This window comes from Gymnoscopelus microlampas (assembly GCF_963454915.1).
Source record: "Gymnoscopelus microlampas genome assembly, chromosome: 6".
In the NCBI taxonomy this organism is placed as follows: Eukaryota; Metazoa; Chordata; class Actinopteri; order Myctophiformes; family Myctophidae; genus Gymnoscopelus; species Gymnoscopelus microlampas.
Window position 1 is genome coordinate 48,487,148 of NC_139943.1, and position 24,666 is coordinate 48,511,813.

The 24,666-nt window shown below is 42.1% G+C and overlaps 1 protein-coding gene across 12 annotated transcripts in view; it reads right to left on the minus strand.

Annotated features, from left to right (window-relative positions):
* plekha7a (pleckstrin homology domain containing, family A member 7a) overlaps positions 1 to 24,666 on the minus strand; it is a 189,053-nt gene that overhangs the window by 33,780 nt on the left and 130,607 nt on the right. For 11 of the 12 annotated variants that reach the window (XM_084058992.1, XM_084058986.1, XM_084058988.1 and 8 more), the window contains 4 exons: positions 24,080 to 24,184; positions 22,029 to 22,101; positions 18,689 to 18,789; positions 7,126 to 7,307 (listed from right to left, as the gene is read on the minus strand). In XM_084058992.1, the coding sequence (XP_083915118.1) occupies positions 7,126 to 7,307; positions 18,689 to 18,789; positions 22,029 to 22,101; positions 24,080 to 24,184 (461 nt within the window). The remainder of the gene's footprint in view (positions 1 to 7,125; positions 7,308 to 18,688; positions 18,790 to 22,028; positions 22,102 to 24,079; positions 24,185 to 24,666) is intronic. The other variant, XM_084058989.1, reaches the window with a different exon arrangement.

Sequence of the window (24,666 nt, forward strand, 5' to 3'; positions counted from 1 at the left end):
GCTGTGGTCTGTTTGGTCTGAATTTGAACCGGATGGCTGTCAAAGCAGAGATAAACTCCCAGTATGCTCGGAGACTTGCTTATGGGGCAGAGGATTGAGAATGACTGCAACCACACACCACAGAGCATTAGAGAGACAGAGGGAATTTGAACACAGGGATGGAGAGAAAGACGGAGAGCAAAGACAGACAGAAAAGATAAAAAGAGACATATACTGTACAGACTATGGGCAACTGGCAGCCCGGTGGCCGTATCACCTTCACTTAATGCGGCCCGCAGGTTAATAACGGAATACTGATATATTATCGATTTCAGCTGTTGATTGATTTCAGCTGTTCCAATTCCAAATTGCAAACACGACACGCATTAATTACGTCTATATTAGTAGTTTAATGACTATCATTAAAATGTTATTGTCTTTTGTATGTCCAATGTATTGTTTGGAGGACTGTTTATTTGTTTATTTGAAATTAAATAAAAAAAATACTTTTCAGGATGCCAAAAAAAAAAGAAGCAAAAATAGCCAATGGGCTATTTTTGCTACTTTTGTGTGACATAGTAGAATGACAAAGTAGGACATTAATTTACTAAATAGGTTAAGTTAGAATATGGAGATAAGAGGTTGCTGCCCAACACCAACAATAATTATGCAATGTGGCCCCCTGGAGTGAGTGTGGAAATATAGAGGCCCTCTCCATCATCAAAGATGCCCACCCCAGAGAGATAGACAGATGGAGAAGTGCAGTAGACAGAACTGTTAGCATAGCCTTCAACCTCAAAATAGTCATGGGGCCCATTAAAAAGTCCCTAGTGATGGGAAGTATGTTCGGGTCGGACTTGAAGGAAATTCATTAAAACAACAGCACCAATGTTTATAAAAAATGTATGGGCTAATGAAAAAGTCTCAGGGGAGGAAATTGCTTCCTCCCCCCATCCATCAATTGCTACTGGAAAATATTCACTGACTGTCATGTGTTCTCTCTACATTCCATTTCAACTCCATCTCAGTTATTGAGCTAAACCTTGGTTTAGACTAAGGCTGAGCTTTCACAAATAAAACAAAATAAACTTTACACCACTAAAACAAACAAATTGTGATTCATTCTTTGTTAAATAAATCACAACCAAAGAATAACTGCAGCTACCGTATTAGAGTTTATATTTAGCTTGTGTTGTTTTCCCTCCAAAACTCAGAAGAATGTATTATTCCAAAGCTGTTACAGTTGTCTGCTGTCAGTGAATGGTGGGGTGTGCTTGATCTTTTCAGAGCCATCAGCCCCATGCCGACAGATAATAATAGATGGATGTTAGCGGAACGATCATTCATAAAACGGTATTCCATTCAAATCCAGCCTTAGAATACTGACTCATCAGGTAAACCATGTTGGGATGCTCCTACTGTTGTTGGGGAAACTACAATCTTGTGCGATTCATAACATCCAGTAAGCCTCCTATGTCAGAATATATCCAGTATTCTAAACGCTTGTTGATGCGTGTACATTTACTCAGTGTAGCTGTACGTTCCCTGTGTTATTCTGTACCTCCTCAATTACATATTTACTGATTTAACATCAACACGTTAAATAAGACCTTTAGCCAGGAGGACATGTCATTTTCTGCTCAGCAACAAGTCTGTACTTTGTCAGCACAGCAGAACATGTACTGTTTTTATGTGTCTATGCTGAGGTTTGGTTTTTCCCACAGTATGTATAACCTTGGTGATGACCAGCGTTGCCAGATTGTGCGAGAGAAATAAGCAACCAGGTCTATGAAAACAAGCCCAAAAAATGGGGCTATTTGAAAATAGCCGATCTACAAGCTCACAATGCGTCACGATGCAACACGTTGTGAGCTAACATAAGTATAACTAAATGACCACACACACACACACACACACACACACACACACACACACACACACACACACACACACACACACACACACACACACACACACACACACACACACACACACACACACACACACACACACATGTTATATATATAACAAAAAGAGGACTCTTGCACATCAACAAAAAAAACGTAGGAGGTGCAAGTCTAGTCAGCAGGCATATAAACTGTAAAAAAGGGACTGCACGCTCCAGGGAACAGAGATGGACAACTTACTCCTGCATTACGTATTTTATTAGCACGATGCGGTTCGCCCTGAGCTTCGTAAGGTGCTATACAGAAGTTTTGTATAGCAAAAAAAAAAGTTTTGTATAGCACCACCACAGCGAAATGTGTCATGCTAATAAAATACGTAATGCGGTAGAAAGTTGCCAATCTCTGTTCCCTGGAGTGTGCAGTCCCTTCCTTATGGAAGGTCCATCCATTTTTTACAGTATATATACTGTATATATATACAGTATAGAGAGAGAGAGAGGTGAGAGAGAGCAGACAGACAGACTAACAGTGATAATAGTGGAGCAGCATTCACAGCCTGCAGTGGAGCTTTTAGCCATCTCTGACAGAGACACAGACAGATGGACGGATCAGGATGGATGGGCAGATAGACAGTAAAGAAAGATGAACATACCACTGCACTGAAACAAAGACGGACTGAAGGCAGTCTAACCCTAACCCAGGGATACACATTCCAACACAGCCTGCCCTGTATTGCTTTCCTGTCATCCGTCAATGTCTCTCTATCTCCAGACACCAACTCTCTCACACACACACACACACACACACACACACACACACACACACACACACACACACACACACACACACACACACACACACACACACACACACACACACACACACACACAGTCTCTCTATCGCTGTCACTCAAATACTCAAATACAGCATACACACGGATGCACACTCAATGTGCAAACGAGCACACACACATACAGAGTGCAGGCCCACATAAGCACGCCGAATCTTATGGATGTCTGCCTTGGCTGCGTTGTCAGTCAGACAGACAGACATGCACACAAACACAATAAATGTGGGCAGGGCCCGCTGGCAATCATCTATTTACCACCATCAACAATGTGGACAGTTCTATTAGTACCGTGTTAGTCCCAAAGCTCTGTGTTGACTGAGTGTTGCTGCCGACGGGCCATTCTACAAGATTGAATGGGACAGTTCTTTGTATCTATTCATTGTGTTACGGCCACACAAGCAGTAGTAATAGAAATCACTCTGTTCTCCCTATAACTACCAAATAATGATTTTTATTTGGCAGTACAAAACAATACAATACAATACAAAACAAAATAAATACCTAACAACTTTTTACCAAGTGAAAATAAAACACCAGGCTTGATGTATTTCAAGATTTAAAATAAACATAGGAACTGTTACTCTTAAGGTCTGCAGGTAGCCCATACCATGCTACAGTATACAGAACAGTCGCTGTGTGCATGAATGTACAGAAATGTTAGCACCTCGATTGAATGTTAGCACCTTATGTCTAAACCTCATGTTCATACTGTATGGATGGATAAATATGTAGATCCGTTTTTGTTTTTTGATTATTTCTTTTCCCTCTTGTTCCCCCTGCCGCCGCCCCCCCCCCCCCCCCCCCCCCCCTCTTTCCTTTCTCTCTTACTGGAAACAATAAAACAAGAAAAGAATGACATACAATAGATGTCATTGTGACTGGAGAGCTAGGACATATTATCCAATGTGAGAGTGTGTGACGCGTTGTGGGCTTGTAGATCTGCGATTTACAAAAACTTTTGACAAAATGTAAAAAACGTGGAATGTTTTTGCAAACACTTTTAGACCACAAATGTTATGCTGGTCCCTGGCACTAACCTTGTGGTCGTTGGACATGGATAAAGTCAGTGGAAAAAGCATTCACATTTTTTACTTTAGTAAAAGTATCAATACTAATGTAGAAATGTAGAAATACTGTGTTAGAAGTAAATGCCCAGAATTGAAAATGTACTTGAGTAAAAGTACAAAAACATTGGTATCTAAATGTACTTAAAGTACCAAAACTAGAAAGTAGGCTACTCATTATGCAGAATATCCCATTGCACAAGTTGTCAAATGTATGACATCTTTTGAAAATAGCAGATCTACAAGATCTGTGAGCTTGTAGATCGTCTATTTTCGAATGGACGAAATGTATATGAAGGTGAAGTGGTTAATGTAAGTTTTGTAATAATAATCGAAATCTACAAAGGAACTAGTAACTGAAGTTGTCAAATAAAGGTAGGCCTATTGCGCACATAACAGGCCTTCACATAATGTGAATAGACCTACAGTACTGTAGTGTGCACATAACACTATAACTAGCAAGGTTAACATTAGCCTAGTACTGTAGTAGTTCAGGTGACACATTGTCCAAACAATAACTAGACAGAAAAGAAGAAACACTGTGGAAACACGATCGCATCGTCCGTCATCAGCGTCATGGCTGAACGTCAACCTGGTTTTTGCACTTTCTCCATTACAACCCGTACATCTACATAAACGTTCAGGTTTCAAATATAAAGTGCTAACCACATGGCCATGGATGTTACAATTATATACGGGCCGTCAGAAGTACCCGTGTCTTCTGTATTGTTCAATGAAAAGCATTCTAATTCGATCAGTGGCCTCTTTCTCCGAATTTTCTCCATGCATTCAACTGAGCGACCCTAGCGGTTGGGAGGTGTATTGCACTCTGATACATTGTAACTGTATGAGGAAATGGCCGTCGATCGGATTAAAAGTGTGGCGATCAAGTTCAGCCCCCATGGCCACGCACAAAAGTCGGCGTGCCTGGGAGTATAAGTACAATATTTGCCTCTGGATGTAGTGGAGTAGAGGCAAAAGTATTGAAAATTGGAAATACTCCAGTAAAGTAAAAAAAATACCTCAAGTACTTAAGTAGGCTACAGTACTTAACTTAAGTATTTGTACTTAGTTACTTTAGCTCTGTCACTGTCCCCCTGTAACCGTTGAACGCCGACACACGCCCACAATAACAGAATATTAAAGTTTTCAATCTATCAGATGTACATCTATAGACAGACAACAAACTAAACAATATAATTGAGAACAGAAGTTTAAACACAGCTCCAGTCGGCCGCTCGGTGGTCGCGATGCGGTCGTGAGGAGATGCCCCACTGGCGACTCGTAGATCTGCTATTTTCAAGCTGGTGTAGGCAGCAGAGCAGGTTCTCTGGTGCTTTTCCTGCAGCATTCGCAATTTATATGAATGTTTTTATGTAGTAGCTGTGCATGTTAAAGTATTGAAGATTGTTAAACTCAGTCTAGGTCTAGGACAGTGGTTCTCAAACTTTTCCAGGACCCCCAAAATTAAATGTATTTGGCCGCGGACCCCCATCTAAAATATTTTGTTTCAGGGACCCCCCCCCCCCCCCCAGAAGCAAAGACTTGAGTTACAAATGTTCTCTTTAACAATATATATATATTCAAAGGTTTGCACACATTTTCACGATTTTTCAAAAGTAGCAGATCTACAAGCTCATAGGCACTCGGTGCCGCGCTATGAGCTTGTATATCTGCTATTTTTGAATAGCCAAAGTATGAAAGGTTAAAGTTATTGTGACGCTGTATTACCACATTTTTGCTGGGGACCCCCTACCCCCTCAAGGACACCTGGGGGTCCCCGGACCCCACTTTGAGAACCACTGGTCTAGGAGCTCTGAATTGGCATGTACGTGCTGTCCTTCGAACCCTCTCCTCGGGCAAAGGAGAGGAGCACGGCATGTGTCGCACGCACGCACGCGCACACACACACACACACACACACACACACACACACACACACACACACACACACACACACACACACACACACACACACACACACACACACACACACACACACACACACACACACACACACACACACACACACACACACACACACACGTGTGTCTCTCTCTTTTTCCTAAATAGTCAGTGTATATGTCGCTCAACTAATAGCGAAGCATCAAAGGGATGCCCGTAGACACATAGATATATATATATATATCTATCTGTCTGTCTACGGGCTCCGGCCTTGGAGGGAGCGGGACTCCCGCACTCAGTCTGCCCGAGACAGCAGCAGCTGAGCGGCGAGACGAGAGCTGAACGTCCGCGAAATAACAGGAAATACGGCAACATGATTTTTTCTTTTTTTCTGCTTGCACAGGCCTGCTTCCTGGCATAACTTGCAGGAGGAGATAGAGGACTGGATTCTCCAGTCAAAAATATGGAGCTTGCACAAAAAACTAATTTCGCCCACTGTTTAACACCTGTAACCCTGTGATGTGACAATAAAGCTCATTCTAGTCTTAATTGAATAATGCATGTCAGTGTCATTATAGCGTGTGTTAGTCCTACCTGATCAGTGGACACTGTAACAGCTGTGTGTTTTTTTGTTGTAAAGTAACGCCCTACTTGATCACACTACAGCGTCACACAAGAGCATCAAAAGTAGCAGATCCACAAGTTTGAAACGCGGCGCTTGTAGATCTGCTACTTTTGAATTTGAATCCTGAAAAGTAAAAGTTTTGGACATGTGAGGTTTCCACCGACAGAGACAATATCTACCGGTAGCTAAAATCTAGAATGACACAGATGCTTTCCCGCTTTTAATGGGTTAAACCCATTAAGACCTGGAACGCATCTGTGTCACTTTTTGATTTGAGCTCAAAAGCATTATTTTACACTTAGGATATTCAAAAATTGCAGATATACAAGCTACGAGCTTGTAGATCTGCTATTTTTGAAAAATCGTGAAAATGTGTGCAACTCTTTGAATATATATTCTTTTAAAGCAAACATTTTGAACTCAAATCTTTGCTTCTGGGGGTCCCTGGAACAAAATATTTTGAGATGGGCGTCGGCGGCCAAATACATATCATTTTGGGGGTCCTTGGCAATTATGATAAAGTGTGAGAACCACTGATATAGAAACATATATATTTTTTAAACTGTTGGGATTTAGTAGACATTTGTAGAATGAGCTTCAGGTCTTAATGAGTTAGATTTTTCTGGCGTCAGAAAAACTTGGGGGTGTAGTTATCATCACCTCCCTTTCCGTAACGTCGGAAGCAAGCAGCATGTATCGCGCTCTAGTCCTACCTGATCAGTGCAGTGCACCAGTGTGGTTGTGGTGTGTTAGTCCTACCCAATCAGTGCATCCGATTGGGTAGTTAAGTCCTACCTGATCAGTGTATCTGTGTGGTTGTGCATCAGTGCAGCCTGGTTCATGGCTCTCAGCCAACCGTTCATGTCTTCCTGCGTGTCGGCGCTGAAGTAGTACGTCCGCATGCCGCTGTGCTCCGCCTGTGTGCCAATGACAGAGCTCTGCTTGAAAATGTATGAGCGCATGCCCGTGTGGCTAGCCTATGGGGAGAGAAAGAAGAGGACAAGGTGAGGAGTCCGATGAACCAGGTGATTTTTTGACACAGAACGAGAGAGAGAGAGAGAGGGGTGAAGTAGTATGTCAGTCAATCTGGCAGGCAAAGTTTAGCTTTGACCAACAGAGAGATGTCATGCCGTCCAACAGGACAAACAGCACATGTAAGCATCAGCCAGTTGCAGGTAGAGTCAGCGGAAGCCAATAAGACACCAAAAAATACCATCCAATTAACACTAACAAAGCCACAACTTAGACCAATGGACAGGACAGGTACACCTTTGGAGTAACAGAAACATGTTATGACACAGGGGAAAACATGGCAAACGCAACCCAACTACAACACAGCCAGTAGACGGCAATATAGTACATACGCTGACTTTACAAGAGGAGCATAGATAACTGCTTAGGGATTTACAAAGACGGAAAATGTTAATTTGTTTGTATTGGTTTCTCTTTCAGTACTTTGGTAAATGAATGGGAAATGTAGCGTTATGCACATATTATAAGCAGTAGTAGCATGTCTCCCCCTTTTTGCGTTCCCTTCACTGGCTTCCGGTTGCTGCCTGCACCCAGTACAAAACACTGGTTGGTTCACATACAGTATGTTTTGTTATTGATTCGTTTTTGACCACAAATGCTAAGAACGTTATTTAGATAGCTTTTGTTAATACTGCTAATGCTACCACCATACCATTATTGCAACTGCTATTTCTATTACTACTTCTCCCCAGTGGTGGAAAAAGTACTCAGAAATACTCCAGTTACAATACCCCAAGTGAAAACACCTCAGAATTGTACTTAAGTACAGTACTTGAGTACATGTACTTAGTTACTTTACACCACTGCTTCTCCCCTTACTGCTACTACAACTACCACTACTATTACTACTACTATGATAGTAATGGTATAAGTCATGGTAGCGTTAGTAGTAGAATTAGTAGTAACTGTATTGGTAGTAGAACGATTATGCCACGGTGTTTAGAGCCATGTCCATGTTTTGGACAGCCTGTCTTCTAGAATGATCCACCTCTTGACTTTAAACTGTGGTGGGCGTGAATTGACAAACCAAGCTACCCTTTGCAGAGACATTATCAAATGCTGCACACTGGAAGTGACTGTGCTCTGTGACAAGATAATTGCAGTCTGTGATTAAGTGGCTTGTTTCCGACAGACAGCGCCGAGATGGATGGAGAGCTAAAAAGGCTATTAGTCACATCATCTAGCACACCACTGTCACTGTGAGAGCATCACCAAGACATCTGTGACAATTTTATCATCCGGCGCCATTTAAAGATATACAGTATATGCCATAACGTAATTAAACACAGCTACAGCAGTCTCAGGCAATTTACATCATGTGGAAGTGAGATTTATTTTTTACACAATGTATGATTTAACAATGCACGCTACAGTATAAGGACATTTAACCAGTGGGTTTAATAACCTTGATCTCAGCTATAGAGTGCTGTGGTGCCTGAGATGCACTTGACTTTGTGTTAGATGGTGGTTTAAGAAGTAATCATGCCTCTTTTTTTCCCTTTTCTTTTTTCCCAAATGTCTGTGATATTATAATCCTTCCAGGAAAATGTATGGCATTCACTTAAGACACATTTTGTGGCTCAGTTTTGTGGTAATAGCGTTGGAAGACAGGAGAAGAGGAAAGAAATCACTTGATTCACGCTCAAACAAGAAATAATTAAATACTAAATCTCCCCGTTCCCTGATTCAGTCACTGAATAATGTATGGGGGATAATTAAGTGTGCATGTGCATGTGTGTATAATGGGTGCTCATGTACTGCAGACCTCACATGTGCTTTATTTATAATATACTCTCTGTTGTATTCTAATTAGTGTGGTTACTGAACATAGCACACTCCTCCTGGCTCCTAGTCAGGAATTCAACAGATGTATGCTAACGCATCACAGACACACAGACACACACACAAACCCAGTTGTAGAGTTTTTCTCCCTGGTTCTTCATCTCCCTTGCCGTCTCATCACCCAGCATTTATCTATTATACATAATCCTACTGGCTCTTGTTTGCTTGGGTGTATCATTAGCCTGTCTGTTCTCGCTTTGACTTCACCCTCCTTAACTATCAGTTACTCGTAATGTTGTCTAAAGCTTCATTTTCTCACTTGGTGAGAATTCCCCAGATTTTAAGTCTATTTGCAGATCGGTGACTCGAACCATCAAGACAGACAGTCAGTGTTAATTATTATCTAGTGTGAAAGGGTTCATCAGGGCCGATTCCCCCCTGAAGGTCGGCAACATAATTGAACATGTTTGGTTTTCTCGGCCGACACAAAGACAGAGTTTGTATTGGTCAAATACAAACTACACTACAATTTTCCAGCGCAATCAACGTATTAAGTTGCAAATACCTATATTGGCAGACTTGGCAATGACTTGAAGAACAGTGTAAGCCATTCCAAAACCACTTCCTCCTCAAAACCCTGCCTGAATCACTGTGACTGGTTGAGTCAAGGAGAGGGATAACCTATTCCGTCCACCATGGACCTGCCAACTCTGACGCTGCACTCGTTGACACGAGAAGCCAGCGGCTGCTCGTGTCAACGAGTGCAGCCACTTGCTTGCTCAACGAGTGCAGTCACTTGCTTGCTTTGCTTCAAGGCCTCCCTGTTGGGAGCACCGGACTTGTTTTCAAGTAATTTAAAAAGTCATGCATTTGTTGTAAAACCTTGCACATTATGCAGGACATTGAGTGAACCAAAATTACTTCATATAATGAAAAATACGTTTTTCACACTTTTAGAGCAAATACATGGACATAATGGAGATATAATAAACAATAGATGGCAAGAAATACATGTATACCCTTTTGCCTGATGAAGACCTATGAGGTCGAAACGTTGCAGCATTAATACAATTCTTTGGGAGCTTTAAACCAGTGCGTGGATGTTTTAATCTTCTAAAAAATATATATATATCAAATTGTGTACATAATGTTTTTTGTATTTTTATGTCAAGTCCCTAAAAGTTCAATCTTAATGACTTCCTGTCAAACAAAAACAAATTGCATGATTACATCAGCAAGCCCCTCATGAGCAGTCATGAATCATTATTTCATTAATCTGTGTGATCTCATTACAGTGTCTCGTGTGAAAAGCTGATCTACAAGCTCTCAAGGAGCTTGCAAATCAACTATTTCTGCTTTGCGACATCGTCGTACGACAAAGCATAGCACATAGCATAGCCACACAAAGTGACTTAACATGGAAGACAAAAGGCAGAGGGTGTAGTGAAAACAAGCAATTACAGTCAAGGTGTTACCAAAAAAACAACACACAAATCACCAAATTAACACCAAGACACAACACTACACATAATAACCCACAACATCATTCCGATATTATTTCCAGGTGTGCCAAAGTGCATCCTGAGAAATAAGCAAATATAGCAGCAGGCCTCAGTGGACATGCCCCCAGCGTCCAAGGAAGAGAGAACAAACTGCATTCATTTTCACTCTTTTTGAAACCTATTTTTCGGAGCTTGGCAATCTCTTTTATCATTTAAATGTGGCTAGTTGGTTAATAACACATTATTCTGTGGTGTGACAAACTCATTATTACATAGTATTACTGCTTTACAACCACTTTAACATTCTGTCCAATAATGCAACAATGCAAACCAACAAAAAACTTTTCATTGTTGTTGGTTTGCATTTTTTGGCATATCAATCAACTGATCGATTGATTGGTCAATCGATCGAATATTCAGCTTACCCCAGTCATTTACTCTCTCATTGTCCCCATATTGCAGTACAGTTTAGCTGTCAAGCTAGCTAGCTATAGCTACTGTAACGCTTGAAACCCACAGCGCACGGACAGCGCTTTTTTTTCGGCCCCCCATGTTATTGAATGCAGCCGTTCTCACTGGCAGACCCGGGTCTTTCTCCTTCCTTTTAGTCAAGGCCTGAACAGTTCATCCCAAATAAAGAAGTGGTAATACTTCACAATTGGCCAGGAATACCCTCCTGAGACCAAGCATTTTTCTTTTGGCCACACCCTCACACCTGATACATCATTTGAACCCATTAAGACCTGGAACTGTGTCATTTTTTGATTTGAGCTAAAAAGCATTATTTTACACTTTGGGCTATTCAAAAATAGCAGATATACAAGCCGCGCTACAAGCTTGTATATCTGCTATTTTTGAAAAATCGTGAAAATGTGTGCAAATCTTCTGTATATATATTTTTAAAGCGAACATTTTTAACTCAAATCTTTGCTTCTGGGGGTCCCTGGAACAAAATATTTTGATGGGGGTCCGCGGCCAAAAACATATCATTTTGGAGGTCCTTGACATGAAAAAGATTGAGCACTGATATAGAAACATATGTTTTGTCAGAATACTGTTGAGATTTAGGAGACAGAATCGGCTTCAGGTCTCAATGGGTTAAAGCTACGGTTTCCCTCTGTAAGGAACACCAGGACCCAATAAGAGTCACATGTATATAGTATTACAGAAAATCAACAAATTGATGTGCACTACTACACATACACATTTATTGCTGTAGTGGATGCTGTAGTGAATTATAGCTGTAGTCTCTATTTTAAATGCAGCAAGAGCTTAAGTTCCAAATGACTAAATAAATGCAAAGACAGAAGTGAAGATGATTTGATTTGATTTTTTTAGACAGAAATAAATGAGCGCAAGAGACAGAGAGGAAGAACAAGGGAATGAGAGAGAAAGAGACAGATGTGTCAGATGTGTGGACACATGATGGATTCAGTATTCCTGCTAGTTATTTTAAACATACGCATGTGTGTGGGTGTGTGTGTGTGTGTGTGTGTGTGTGTGTGTGTGTGTGTGTGTGTGTGTGTGTGTGTGTGTGTGTGTGTGTGTGTGTGTGTGTATAATAGAACAATAGAGAACGCATACAGTACAGCTTAGTTAGTAATAATGTACACACTCTCTCTCTCTCTCTCTCTCTCTCTCTCTCTCTCTCAAAATCACACACTTTACCACTCTCCTGTTTTATGACTTTTGTCCTTGACTTTTGTCCTCCTTTTTCCCTCCCTTCTTTTCTGTCTCTCACTCTTCTGTATTCTGTTTTTCCATGCCCGCTAATCATTTCTGTCCATGTTTTTTTTTATCTCTCTCTCTCTGTCCTCTCCTCCATCTCTTCCGTTGTTCAGTCCACTTTCCTCTCCTCCCTTCTGTTTTCCACCCTTCCCTTTCCTCCCTCACATTATTTTTCTACCTCATTTTTTTCCATTCGTCTCATCCTATTTCGTCCTGTTTATTCTGTATTTTACTAGCTACAGTACCATCCAATCATTCTCCTTTCTCCTCGATTGCAGTATCTCTGTTATGCTGTTATTCTCTATCCTCTCCCCTAATCACTTTTCCTCACTTTTTTCCTACAGTACACTTTCTCTGTCTCCCTGTCTCTGTGTCTCTTTGTGTCTCTCTCCATCCATAAGCTGAAAATAGCTTGCTGCACTGGCAGTCATGGAGGCTAACAATAGCCAGGGCTGCCTTCCTCTCTGGATGGGCACACCCCCACCCCTACACACACACGCACACACACACACACGCGCACGCACACACACACATGCACGGACGCACGCACAGACCACGCACAGGGTCTCTCTGTCTAGGTTCTATTTTTAAAAACTCATTGTGTTTCTGAAGATAAGAGGGCAGCCGAGCTGCCCACTAAGTCCTGATATAAGAAACAAACCTGTAAACTGCTTCCATATAAACCTAATTTACCTTGAGAAACAACAAAGATCAGCACATCTGCAGATAAAGATAGATGCATAGGCTCCTGATAGTTTATTCTTCTGTTTTGACAAATATTTGATGCATTGCCATCTGCTTACTGTTACTTTTTGTTGTTGTTGATAGTATGAGTTTTTCTGGCTACAGATTGTGTTTGTATATTTGGAAAATCAATAAGAATACAAATAGGTTGCATTTCTATCAGTTTGTGCTTTCTTGGAAATGAAACAATTGAGAAAAGCAACAGAGAGCAAAAGAGTGAGACAAAGACGAATGGTCATGAACCATAACCACAGGTTATAAGCCCAAATACATCAGCCAGAGAGAGATTTACCATGATGATGACAACAGAGGACAGGAGAGATGAAGAAGCCCAGTAGAGAGCAAGAGAGACAGAGGAAGAGACAGATTAAGATAGATTGAGAGAGAGAAAGAGGCCAATATATAGATAAAAATAGAAAGAGGGTGCATTCTTAAATCCACTCTGACTTACTCTCAGAGTGTGGCAGAGTGCAGAAATATTTTGGAATTTACGAACGGGAATTGTTTTGCCAGGGTGCCAAGATGTCAAACAGAAACACTATTGCCATGTTAGATTTCTATAAAACAAAAACAAAGAACAAAACAATTACAGGATATTCTAGACCTGTAATGTGTAAATAACAATGTTACTTTGCAATAACATTGGATTTAACAGTGAATTTGTGGATGCACCCCACCAGAGACTGAATGAGAAAGACAGACATAGTGAGTGAGAGTTATCAGAGAACATGGCAACACTGACCACAAAAAACACACCCAATGTCAGTCAAAAAGAACACGCGAGGACGTACATGCGCCGAAAAACAACAGAATATACACGCGTCATATATTCTGACGGGCTCAGACCAAAACAAAAACACACCGACAGCAGACAACAGGAGCAGGGATACATTGGGGGAAGGAGCAGTACCTATTTTTGACTGGTCAGTCACTGGACGACCCCACGCACTCACACAGGTGGAGAGGCGGTCCCGAGCAGGCAGCCAGCCAAATAGGAGCAAGAGAAGGAAGAGGTTTCAGAGAACAGACCTCCATCGTGTTGACATTATTACGAGTCTCTCGTTATACATCATCTGGATCTGCCACCCCCGCACCGGTGGTGAAAATTAATGGGATTTTTGGACCCAGTTTGCTGGTCGTTCTGTCCTTACAGTGGGTGGAACAATTACAGATGACTCATGGTGCAGTCATTATCTATTTCATCTGCTTCTGCATGGTGACACAAGTGTCCCTTAGCTTAGACCGCTGGTCATTAGCGGTGATGGGAAGATGACACAATAGGACTGTTGTTCACAAATCACATAGAATATCTAGTAAATCGATAACATGTTCTGTAATTGAATTGTAACAACATGTGTCATCTCTACTTACATTATTCCACCCCATTTAAGAACAGAATTGCTAGCGAATGGGATCCTAAAGTCCCATACAAGATGGACAAAACAACTAAAGCCTGATTTACGATGATGTGCGACAGTGTCCCGCACCAATGATACGTTTGGTGTGGGACACCATCATAACAACAGATCAATAAATTAGGCTGTGGATGTATTTGGAAAGTTCCGAACTGATGTCAACATAACAGAGGCCTATCTGGGACAGCTACAGGGAGGGGTCTCCTGTCACTGCTGCATGGTTGTTCCAACAATGAAGTTCAAAATCACATTGGTCGTGTCGGACATTGTGCATTTATGTGCACAGTAGTGATTTGATTATTCCCCACTTTCGGCGGTAGCCTGATTTAATCTCACAGTACCGTCCTGTGAACGCAAATCTTGGTTTCCCTTTTCAGGTTAAGGGATTAAGAATAGCCTGGACAGACATAGTTCTGCTGTAGAAACCCAATGACTTGACCATGTCTTCTTAAAGTTATTAAAGTGTGTGCATGAATTGAACATGGAAACAATCGCCTTTCAACAGAACACTCTACCTCCAGTCATCACTTCACACACGCATCCAACATCCATGGATACTGTAGAACACGTCAGCAATAGAGAGAAATGTCCTTGTAGGACATTCAAATGTCAAATGCTTGATGGATGAAGGCATTACACCGTCTTCTATTCTAACAATAATAAAGTGGTTGCCATGGTTGTGATTTTCAAGTGAAACAAAGGCAGGGAGAGGAAAAACCTCACAATCTACTCTATGCGGTCTGTCTTTCAATACAATAGCAAGCAGAAGGTTGATAATGACATCACGTCATTTTACCGTGGGGAAAATGAACCTCACATTCCTTTTTTCTTTGCCCAAGGCTAAATGTATATTTAAACAAAGTTACTTACATAAGAATTCGCTATGTTGTATGCATACACTCCACTGTGTACAGACCTTAACTAGTGCATCATGTTAGCAGTAAAGCTTAATGTAAATGTATGCTTTCAAACAACGTGTCGCACCAGAGTACGTGTCTCACAACACATGTGAGTTCTGAGCATTCATAATCTCTGCAACTTGCCGACAGCGTCGCCACAAAATAACCAGGAGGTGAATTTAATCTCGTGCATCTCCGTAACAGAGCTTACTTCGTCTTTCCAACCAGAGTACACAACATTTTATGAAGGTGTCTGCGCCCATTCACTTTCTCAGAGTCACGCAACACCGTCTGCAAAGGTATACCATGCATAGTTTTGACGTAAATTTCGTCTTGCGACGCGTTGTTCGACACTTGTTGTGCAAAGCAAAAATGTACTTTAAGCCTTCTGTTAAACAGCCAATTGAGTGAACTTACTATGAAACAAAGCTCACTGACTAACCCATGCACAAGAAGAGCAATGTGTGTGTGTGTGTGTGTGTGTGTGTGTGTGTGTGTGTGTGTGTGTGTGTGTGTGTGTGTGTGTGTGTGTGTGTGTGTGCGCGTGCGTGCGTGCGTGCGTGTTTTTCACAGTAACAGGTTCTGTGTAGATGGGATGGAGGCATTTCAAGTAAAGTAGAGTACCCATATTTGAAATGCCTCCTCCACCCCATCTACAGTACATGGCAGTAGCGTTGGTTCGGCTTAAAAAAGGAACTGACTCAAAGGCAATCATGAGCTGAACAGAACAAAACCTCTTGAGAGCGATCCCAGCGAGGATTACGAGCCAGCTGGCCCGTTCACAGTGGCCTGACTGGCCTCTTTATTTTTCCGTCCCTCTTTTACCGTTCAAATTGGCACACTGTAAAATAGTGTTAATTTAACTATGATAATGTAAAAACTTACCCAAATGGACCCTTCAGGGACCCACGTGAGTTCATTTGTACACACTCAGAGTTTAAATATACATTTTTGGGGTATTTTACTGTACTCTGTAAACTAGGCTCCATCCCTCGGTCTGTCCAAGAGCAAGAACATAAGGGTTGGATGTGCTATGAAATAAAAATCTTCACACAGTATGTATCCTAAATTCAGTGATTTTAAAGCCTATAGACTAGAGCACCGAAGTCTGACGTAATTTACACATCCTACCTGTGTCGCGCCCCCCCCCCCCCCGTTCTGAATTCCCATTGACGTGTTTAATATCGCGTCAACTGTGTTCCAAAAATAAACAAATGATCCTGGCGGTTTGACTCTTATGGATATGAAGCATCAACTGGCGGTGAGAAAACGCTAATGTTACTTCCGCCAAATTAGTTACATTTTCGCCAATAACAGACTGTATCAAATATGAGTGACTGACTATCATAAACGATACAGAGCGACCTCCCTGACAATTTCGCCGAGACAGTTTGTTTATTTTTGGACCACAATTCTTCTATGAGACGATTCTAGGATGACACAATGTTATTCTCCATAGAGAAATGACTTTACGAACCAGGGGATGAACGAGTGACGTCAGGACTTCAGTACTCTATATGAAGGCAAAAACATATTTATATAAAAAAAAGATATATTGTGGATATGCGCTACATTATGTTCATAGCAAAATATAGAATGATGCATTCACTTCAATAATGGATGATGAATATTTCCAGAGATGTGACCACCTTGCAACCTTGGCTTGGATTGAATCAAAACCACAATACGGTGCAAAACTAATAATGTACATGGTGAGCTTTTATAACCCATGCTGAATGCAATGAACAATTATGAACCTGCAATAAGCAATTATGCTGTCATTGTGAGAAAATTATACCATAATACTACATTTTTTCGTATGTTTGTGTGAGGGATGTACTGTATGTATTGTACAGTATGCACATGCGTACACAACTGATGAATTAATTATATGTTTATGTGTGTTTTTGTGTGCAGAGTTGCAAGTGGCATTGCATTGGAGAGGTGTAATTAAGTTTCCACCAATGAGGGCTGCTGATTGGCTGCTTGTCATTTAGCAACTCAAGCAGTGGTGGACAAAGTATGTACTCAAGTAACTACTCAAAAGTACAAATTACAAAGTAACATTTTCAGAAATGGTCAGAAATTGAAATTTAATAAATAGCTGATCTACAAGCTCACGACCCAGCGTGACACATTGAGAGTTTGAAAAAGGCCTTAAGTGGTTAATTCATAACATATTTTTGTAAGTTTGGGCCCCAAGAGTCCCTTCCTAGAAATGTAGTGGAGTCAAAAGTACAATATTTCTATTTGAAATGTAGCGGAGTGAAAATCATCAGCTTGCAAAAAGCAAAAACAAAAATCAAATACTCCAAAGTAATCAAGTAAATGTACTTTACTGCCCACCACTGAACTATTTATCTAACCATTTGAACCCCTATTATTATTATTTTTAAATATTATTTCAAAATAGTGAAAATAGCCTTGTCGATCGGCTATTTTCAATACTTTTGTGCCACACTCTTGAATGATGAAGTAAGGCATTCATTTACGAAAAACACATACAGTACAAAGTTGAAATATGGAGATATGAGGTTTCTGCCCGACAATATGTTAACCACTTTCAAGTTTTTACATAAAATTCAATTGTAGAGAAAATATTTGTAATACTTATACAACATATAAAGGGCATGTGGTTTACTATGTGAACCCTAGCATCCATATTCTGGGGGGAACAGTGTTTCGGTTTTGAGAGAGATTTGGTGTAGAGGGGAGAAAAAAAACTGTGTGCCTAGAACAGAGCCTTGGGCGACTCCGGTCAATGAAGTATAATAGGGTTTAAGTGATTAGCCTGTTGGCTGGATCTAACTCAAAAGGATGAACATCAATGCTATCGCAGTATTCATTTGGTCGAGCTCCAGACAGAAGAAAACAACCCTAAAATCAACATAACAGAAGTTTAAAAAAAAAAGAAAACTTAAATCACAGGCCATCTATTAGGAATTTTCAACTGGAAATGACCAAGTACAATTAGCATTCAGAAGTACAGAAATACCATACTTACAGTAACATCTTGAATTATGTACTTTATGAATGATGTTATTTCGTAATGAATGTTACTGTATATGGACCGTTATGACACAATAAAGTTGCCACGGGTCAGCCGTGTACTGGTTATCATGTGTACTTTACTTTTTACTTGTTTATATTAATTGGTCATTTCTGCTGAACTAATGGTCTGCAGTGTAAATGGTTACCCAACAATTTAACACAGAGTGTAAACATAGACCTGTGAGGTTAAAATAGCGAGGTGTACCTTGAAAGCGTATTTGCGACTGATGTGGTCCTCCGGTCCAACAGGAGACACAACATAGCTGGGTAGAGGAATACTTCCCAGAACAGATTCCTCTCTGCTGTCTGAGGAGAGGAGGAGAGGAGGAGAGGAAGAGAGGGAGGAGGGAGAGAGAGAGGGAAGAGGGAGGGAGAGAGAGAGAGAGAGAGAGAGAGAGAGAGAGAGAGAGAGAGAGAGAGAGAGAGAGAGAGAGAGAGAGAGAGAGACACACACACACACAGAGAGAGAGCGTAGACAGTAAGGGGCAAAGAGTAGATTTCACTCACCACTTGCTAAATTTCCAACAAGCACTAGTACAAACACACGCCCACACACGCACGCACACACGCACACGCACACACGCACACACACACACACACACACACACACACGCACGGCTCCTGCCCACACACACATTTTTCACCTCCACACGGACACACAAGGGCATGAAAGCACCCTCACAGCTCCATATGTCCAGTAGACATGCACACACACACATACACACACACACACACACACACACACACACACACACACACACACACACACACACACACACACACACACACACACACACACACACACACACACACACACACACACACACACGCATGCAAACATACACACACACACACACACACACACACACACACACACACACACACACACACACACACACACACACACACACACACACACACACACACACACACACACACACACACACACACACGCATGCAAACATACACACACACACACACACACACACACACACACACACACACACACACACACACACACACACACACACACACACAAACACAGATATGCAGCTATGCAAGGTATGCAAGGATACAGACTATACACATACAGACTATATAGACACACAAACACACGCACCCGTCCAATCGTAATGAGTTCACACCTCTATAAATACACACACACACTGAACACTGTGTGCAGTGTGTCTGCATGTGATTCAGGTTCTGGACAACCGCTTATCCCAACGACTCGGCGACAGGCACCGCACTCCCTCGAGTCCTTGCCGAGTCCTGCCTATATATGGGCGTATCGGGTTTGTTTATGGTTATGTTTGAGTCAGAGTGAGGTGGCCGTGATCCGCCGTGCCGGCCATACCCTACACGCATGCACACACACGCGTGTGCGCACACGCACACACTTTAACAATAGGTGATACAGCTGATGTTATGATCAGGATGTCCTGACTGGCAGAAAAGCTGTTGGGATTTTAGGGATTTACCAACCATTGTGGCCTACAGTATATTGTTAGTATAGTGTACTCACACTGTGTGTGTGTGTGTGTGTGTGTGTGTGTGTGTGTGTGTGTGTGTGTGTGTGTGTGTGTGTGTGTGTGTGTGTGTGTGCACGTGCGAGAGAAAGCGAGAGCGAGGCTGTTTTTGAAGCACAGGATCTCACATCTTATATTCTTCATTTTACTCTGAAATAGCTTGAAAATTATGCAATTGTCGGGGGAACAGTATTTCTGGGCTCAGCTAAGCCCCCGATGTCTCAACATCCTGCTCCACATTTGACGGACAGATGCAGGACAGGAGGGAGAGATGACAAGGGAAGACAAATGAGGCACGGCTGAACGCATGGACTAATACACAGACAGAGAGATACTGTAGAAGAATGTATACTCTGTACTCTGTTGTAGGATGGGGTCACATGGCAAAAATAGCTGATCTACAAGGTCACAGCGCGTTGCATCGCGGCGCATAATGAGCTGGTAGATCAGATATTTTTGGCACACAACACTGGCGTAGAACATCAGGCTTAATATACAGAGAGATGAAAGATAGAAGCATGGAGGGATGGAGAGGGAGTGATAATGGAGGTGTAGACAGACACTGAGACACATAATGATGGATTGACAGGTGAGAGATAGAGGCAGATAGAGGTGTGTGTGTGTGTGTGTGTGTGTGTGTGTGTGTGTGTGTGTGTGTGTGTGTGTGTGTGTGTGTGTGTGTGTGTGTGTGTGTGTGTGTGTGTGTGTGTGTGTGTGTGTGTGTGTGTGTGAGTGTGTGTGTGTGTGTGTGTGTGTGTGTGTGTGTGTGTGTGTGTGTGTGTGTGTGTGCGCGCGCACAGACAGACAGACAGACTTCTACAATACTGTAGCTTCATGCCATTAAAAGGCTAAATTACAAAAAAGCAAACAAACAAGCAAACAAAAACCTGCTTTGAATATTTAGAACGCATTCACACTACATCCATGTGTACAGAATATTTTCGAACTGCATTTTGGTCAGTTTGGTCAAAAAATATTATTTACAGGATGGGACCAGTGCTCATACTGTAACAGAAGCCATGTGCACAAGAGGTTTCTTGTAATATATTGTAATATATTACAAGAAACCTCCTGTGCACCGTTCGTCATTAACCATGCGGACATTGTGGAAATGAAGAACAGAATATTCTCAAAAATGCAACAGAAAATGCAAAATGCAACGTGCAAAAGGCTCCCTAAAGGCCAATTTATACTGTACTGCCAGATCCCTGCCAAACGAATGTCCCTTGTGTACTTACTTGAGTGACATCACTTACAGTAGCTGTGTTTGACATTCCAGCTTGTGTAAACTACACACAAAGCTCTTGGGATTATGTCAGCAACATTCAGGCAAAGAGAACGGTGTGGTGACAGATTACGTGGGTTTAATGCGTGTCTAGAATATTCCGTGGTCCATTGGGTGTCAGTTAGTGTCAGTGCATAAGTGCAGTCTATCAGTGAGAGGCAGGCAGGTGTGCAGACCTGGCACTACAGCTGATCAGGGTTCAGAGTCAGACCCAGACTAGCACAAAACTTTAACCACATGAATAGAAACCACTTGAACCTTAGCGCCCGCTATTGTGGGGGGAATTGTTTTGTGCTGGTGAAGGGGTACTACTAGTGGTACACTACTAGTTTGAGGACCACTGATTTGTATTATCTATCATTTATTAAGTAACTAATTGCTAAAAGGCTCCTCTGCCTTCCTACTGGCATTTCCTCAACACTTCCTGTACAAAGGAGACTGAGAGAACTGCCCACTTTTAAATAACAAGGACCAAAAGCACAGAAAAATGCTATATATATTTATTTTATTTTTTTCGTGGCTTTTGTATGCCTTTATTAGAGAGGGATAGGGAAAGTAGGCTGACAGGAAATGGGGAGAGAGATGGGGGGGTGACACGCAGCAAAGGTCGTCGGGAACGGGAGTCGAACCCGAAACACGCTGTCAGGCTGGCATTGCAGCCTAGGGTGCCTGGACCGCCAAGCTGCGGCCCAGGCCGGAAAATGCTAAATTGACCTTCATTTGACACTCACCTTTATAGTAGAAGAGACAGTAGTCAGCCAAGACAAACCACTTCCGCTTCCACAGACGCATTCCCGAACTGTCCTGGAGACATAGAGGTACAGACAGACAGACAGACAGACAGACAGACAGACAGACAGACAGACAGACAGACAGACAGACAGACAGACAATACAAACAGATAGACAGACAAACAGACAAAGAAAGGGATTATGCTTTAGTCACACAACATAATAGAAAGACAAACAGATAGACAGAGAAAGACAAAGCAGCAAAGAGAAAGAGATGGATCGAGATGTAATGAGAGCAAGAGAGAGAGAGAGAGAGAGATAATCAGAAAGTGAGAAGTAAAGAGAAAATGACAGCAATAACAGATAATAAATGACAGAGAATAAGGGAGGAATAGAGCAGGGCACGGTGGAGAAGAGACATCAGGAAAGAGATCAAGGGAGTGAGCGAACAGCGACCAGAGGGAGAACGAGAGAGAGAGAGAGGAAGAGAAAGATGGGAGAGAGAAAGAAAGAGGGCATGCAAGACAAAGGAGAGAGACACATAGTGTCATTTGTGAGGAGAGAGAGGTTTACGAGCGAGGAAGAGCACAAGAAAGGAGTAATGAACAAGGGAATGAGAGCGATAATGAAAGATGAGATATAATGAAAGGAAAACCTAGTGAGGTGGACACATAGCGACAGATAACGACCGTGGACAAAAGGCAGCGAGACAGAGGATAAAAGGGAGTGATCAATTATACTCTTTTATCGGGTGGATTCACCCGCCACAGCTTTTTAACTCCATGATCTATCTTTTAAGGTTCAAAGTAGAGTAGACGGGTTTGAAGTGAAGCAACTGAGAGAAAAACACTTGCAAACAACGTGCAGCTTATTCCAATGTGACCGTGATTGTGTGTAGGCTATGCAATGTTAGGGTGTGTGTGTGTGTGTGTGTGTGTGTGTGTGTGTGTGTGTGTGTGTGTGTGTGTGTGTGTGTGTGTGTGTGTGTGTGTGTGTGTGTGTGTGTGTGTGTGTGTGTGTGTGTGTGTGTGTGTGTGTGTATGTGTGTGTGTGTGTGTGTGTGTGTGTGTGTGTGTGGGAGGGGGGGTGTATTGCAATTTGCAACTAATAGGTTTGGTTTGAGAAAGGAAAGTGTGATTTTGGGTGTGCATACACAATGTGTGCACACCCAAACACAACTCACATATTATGCGAGTTGAGTTTTTATGTGTCTTTTATGTGAACACATGCATTTGGCTGTGGTCGCATTTGTCCTGTATGTTCTTGCATACAGTGCATGCACTGCACTTTAGTGTGTGTGTGTGTGTGTGTGTGTGTGTGTGTGTGTGTGTGTGTGTGTGTGTGTGTGTGTGTGTGTGTGTGTGTGTGTGTGTGTGTGTGTGTGTGTGTGTGTGTGTGTGTGTGTATGTGTGTGTGTGTGTGTGTGTGTGTGTGTGTGTGTGTGTGTGTGCCTCCTGAAAAGTGTGTGTCTTGCCAATTCAACATAACTGCATGGTGCTATTACACAGCCCATTTGTTTGCCTCGTACAGGGTACAATGATGCTATATTGGGGACCCGTGCTAGCACTCTGAGCTGCCAAACCCACTGCTATTTACGGACATACACACCCAGTCTCCAATAATAGCCTGGCTCAAGCTACTGTAACTGTATGCTCTATATTGTTATACACTGATATCAGGCGTCACCAAATCTGGGCCGTCGGTTAAGAGCTCTTTCTCTTGAAAGTGGAACTCATTATCATAGCGGTGCATGCATAGCATCTAGTTTGATTTCAATTTTACCGCATTGAAGCCAAAGGCAAGGTTCTGCATGCACAGACAATAACAATCCTAGTTTTATTACATTCCATTATATTATATTCAAGAACCAAAAAGAGACATTTAATTTTGATAGGCCCAGCTACAGTATAATAAATGGCAATAAATTGTGTGTGTGTGTGTGTGTGTGTGTGTGTGTGTGTGTGTGTGTGTGTGTGTGTGTGTGTGTGTGTGTGTGTGTGTGTGTGTGTGTGTGTGTGTGTGTGTGTGTGTGTGTGTGTGTGTGTGTTAACCTGCTTGTATAGCCATCCTCGAACCACTACAGGGACGTTTGGGTTTCTCTTGATTGCCTGATCTCTCTTCCCAAAGCTGTGAACCCTTCCAGCTGATCGGGACACCTGCAAAACACACACACACGCACGCACGCATGCACACACACACACACACGCGCACACACACACACACAGACACACACACACATTCATTGTTACCACTTAATTGATTAGAGGAGTAAAACAACTGTAGCACACAATATACTAAGTTCTTGTCGTACAGCGGTCGTTTGGGAAACGGAGGGTTCCCGGTTCGATCCCCGGCTCCCCCTGGGTTAGTGTCGAAGTGTCCATAAGCAAGAACCACAAACTGCCCCCGATGAGCAGGTTGGTGCTTTGCATGGTTCCCTCTGCCATCGGTATGTGAATTGGTGAATGTATAGGTGTAATGACATTGTAAAGCACTTTGGCTAAAGAAATGCACTCCCTCCAACACACACACACACACACACACACACACACACACACACACACACACACACACACACACACACACACACACACACACACACACACACACACACACACACACACACACACACACACAC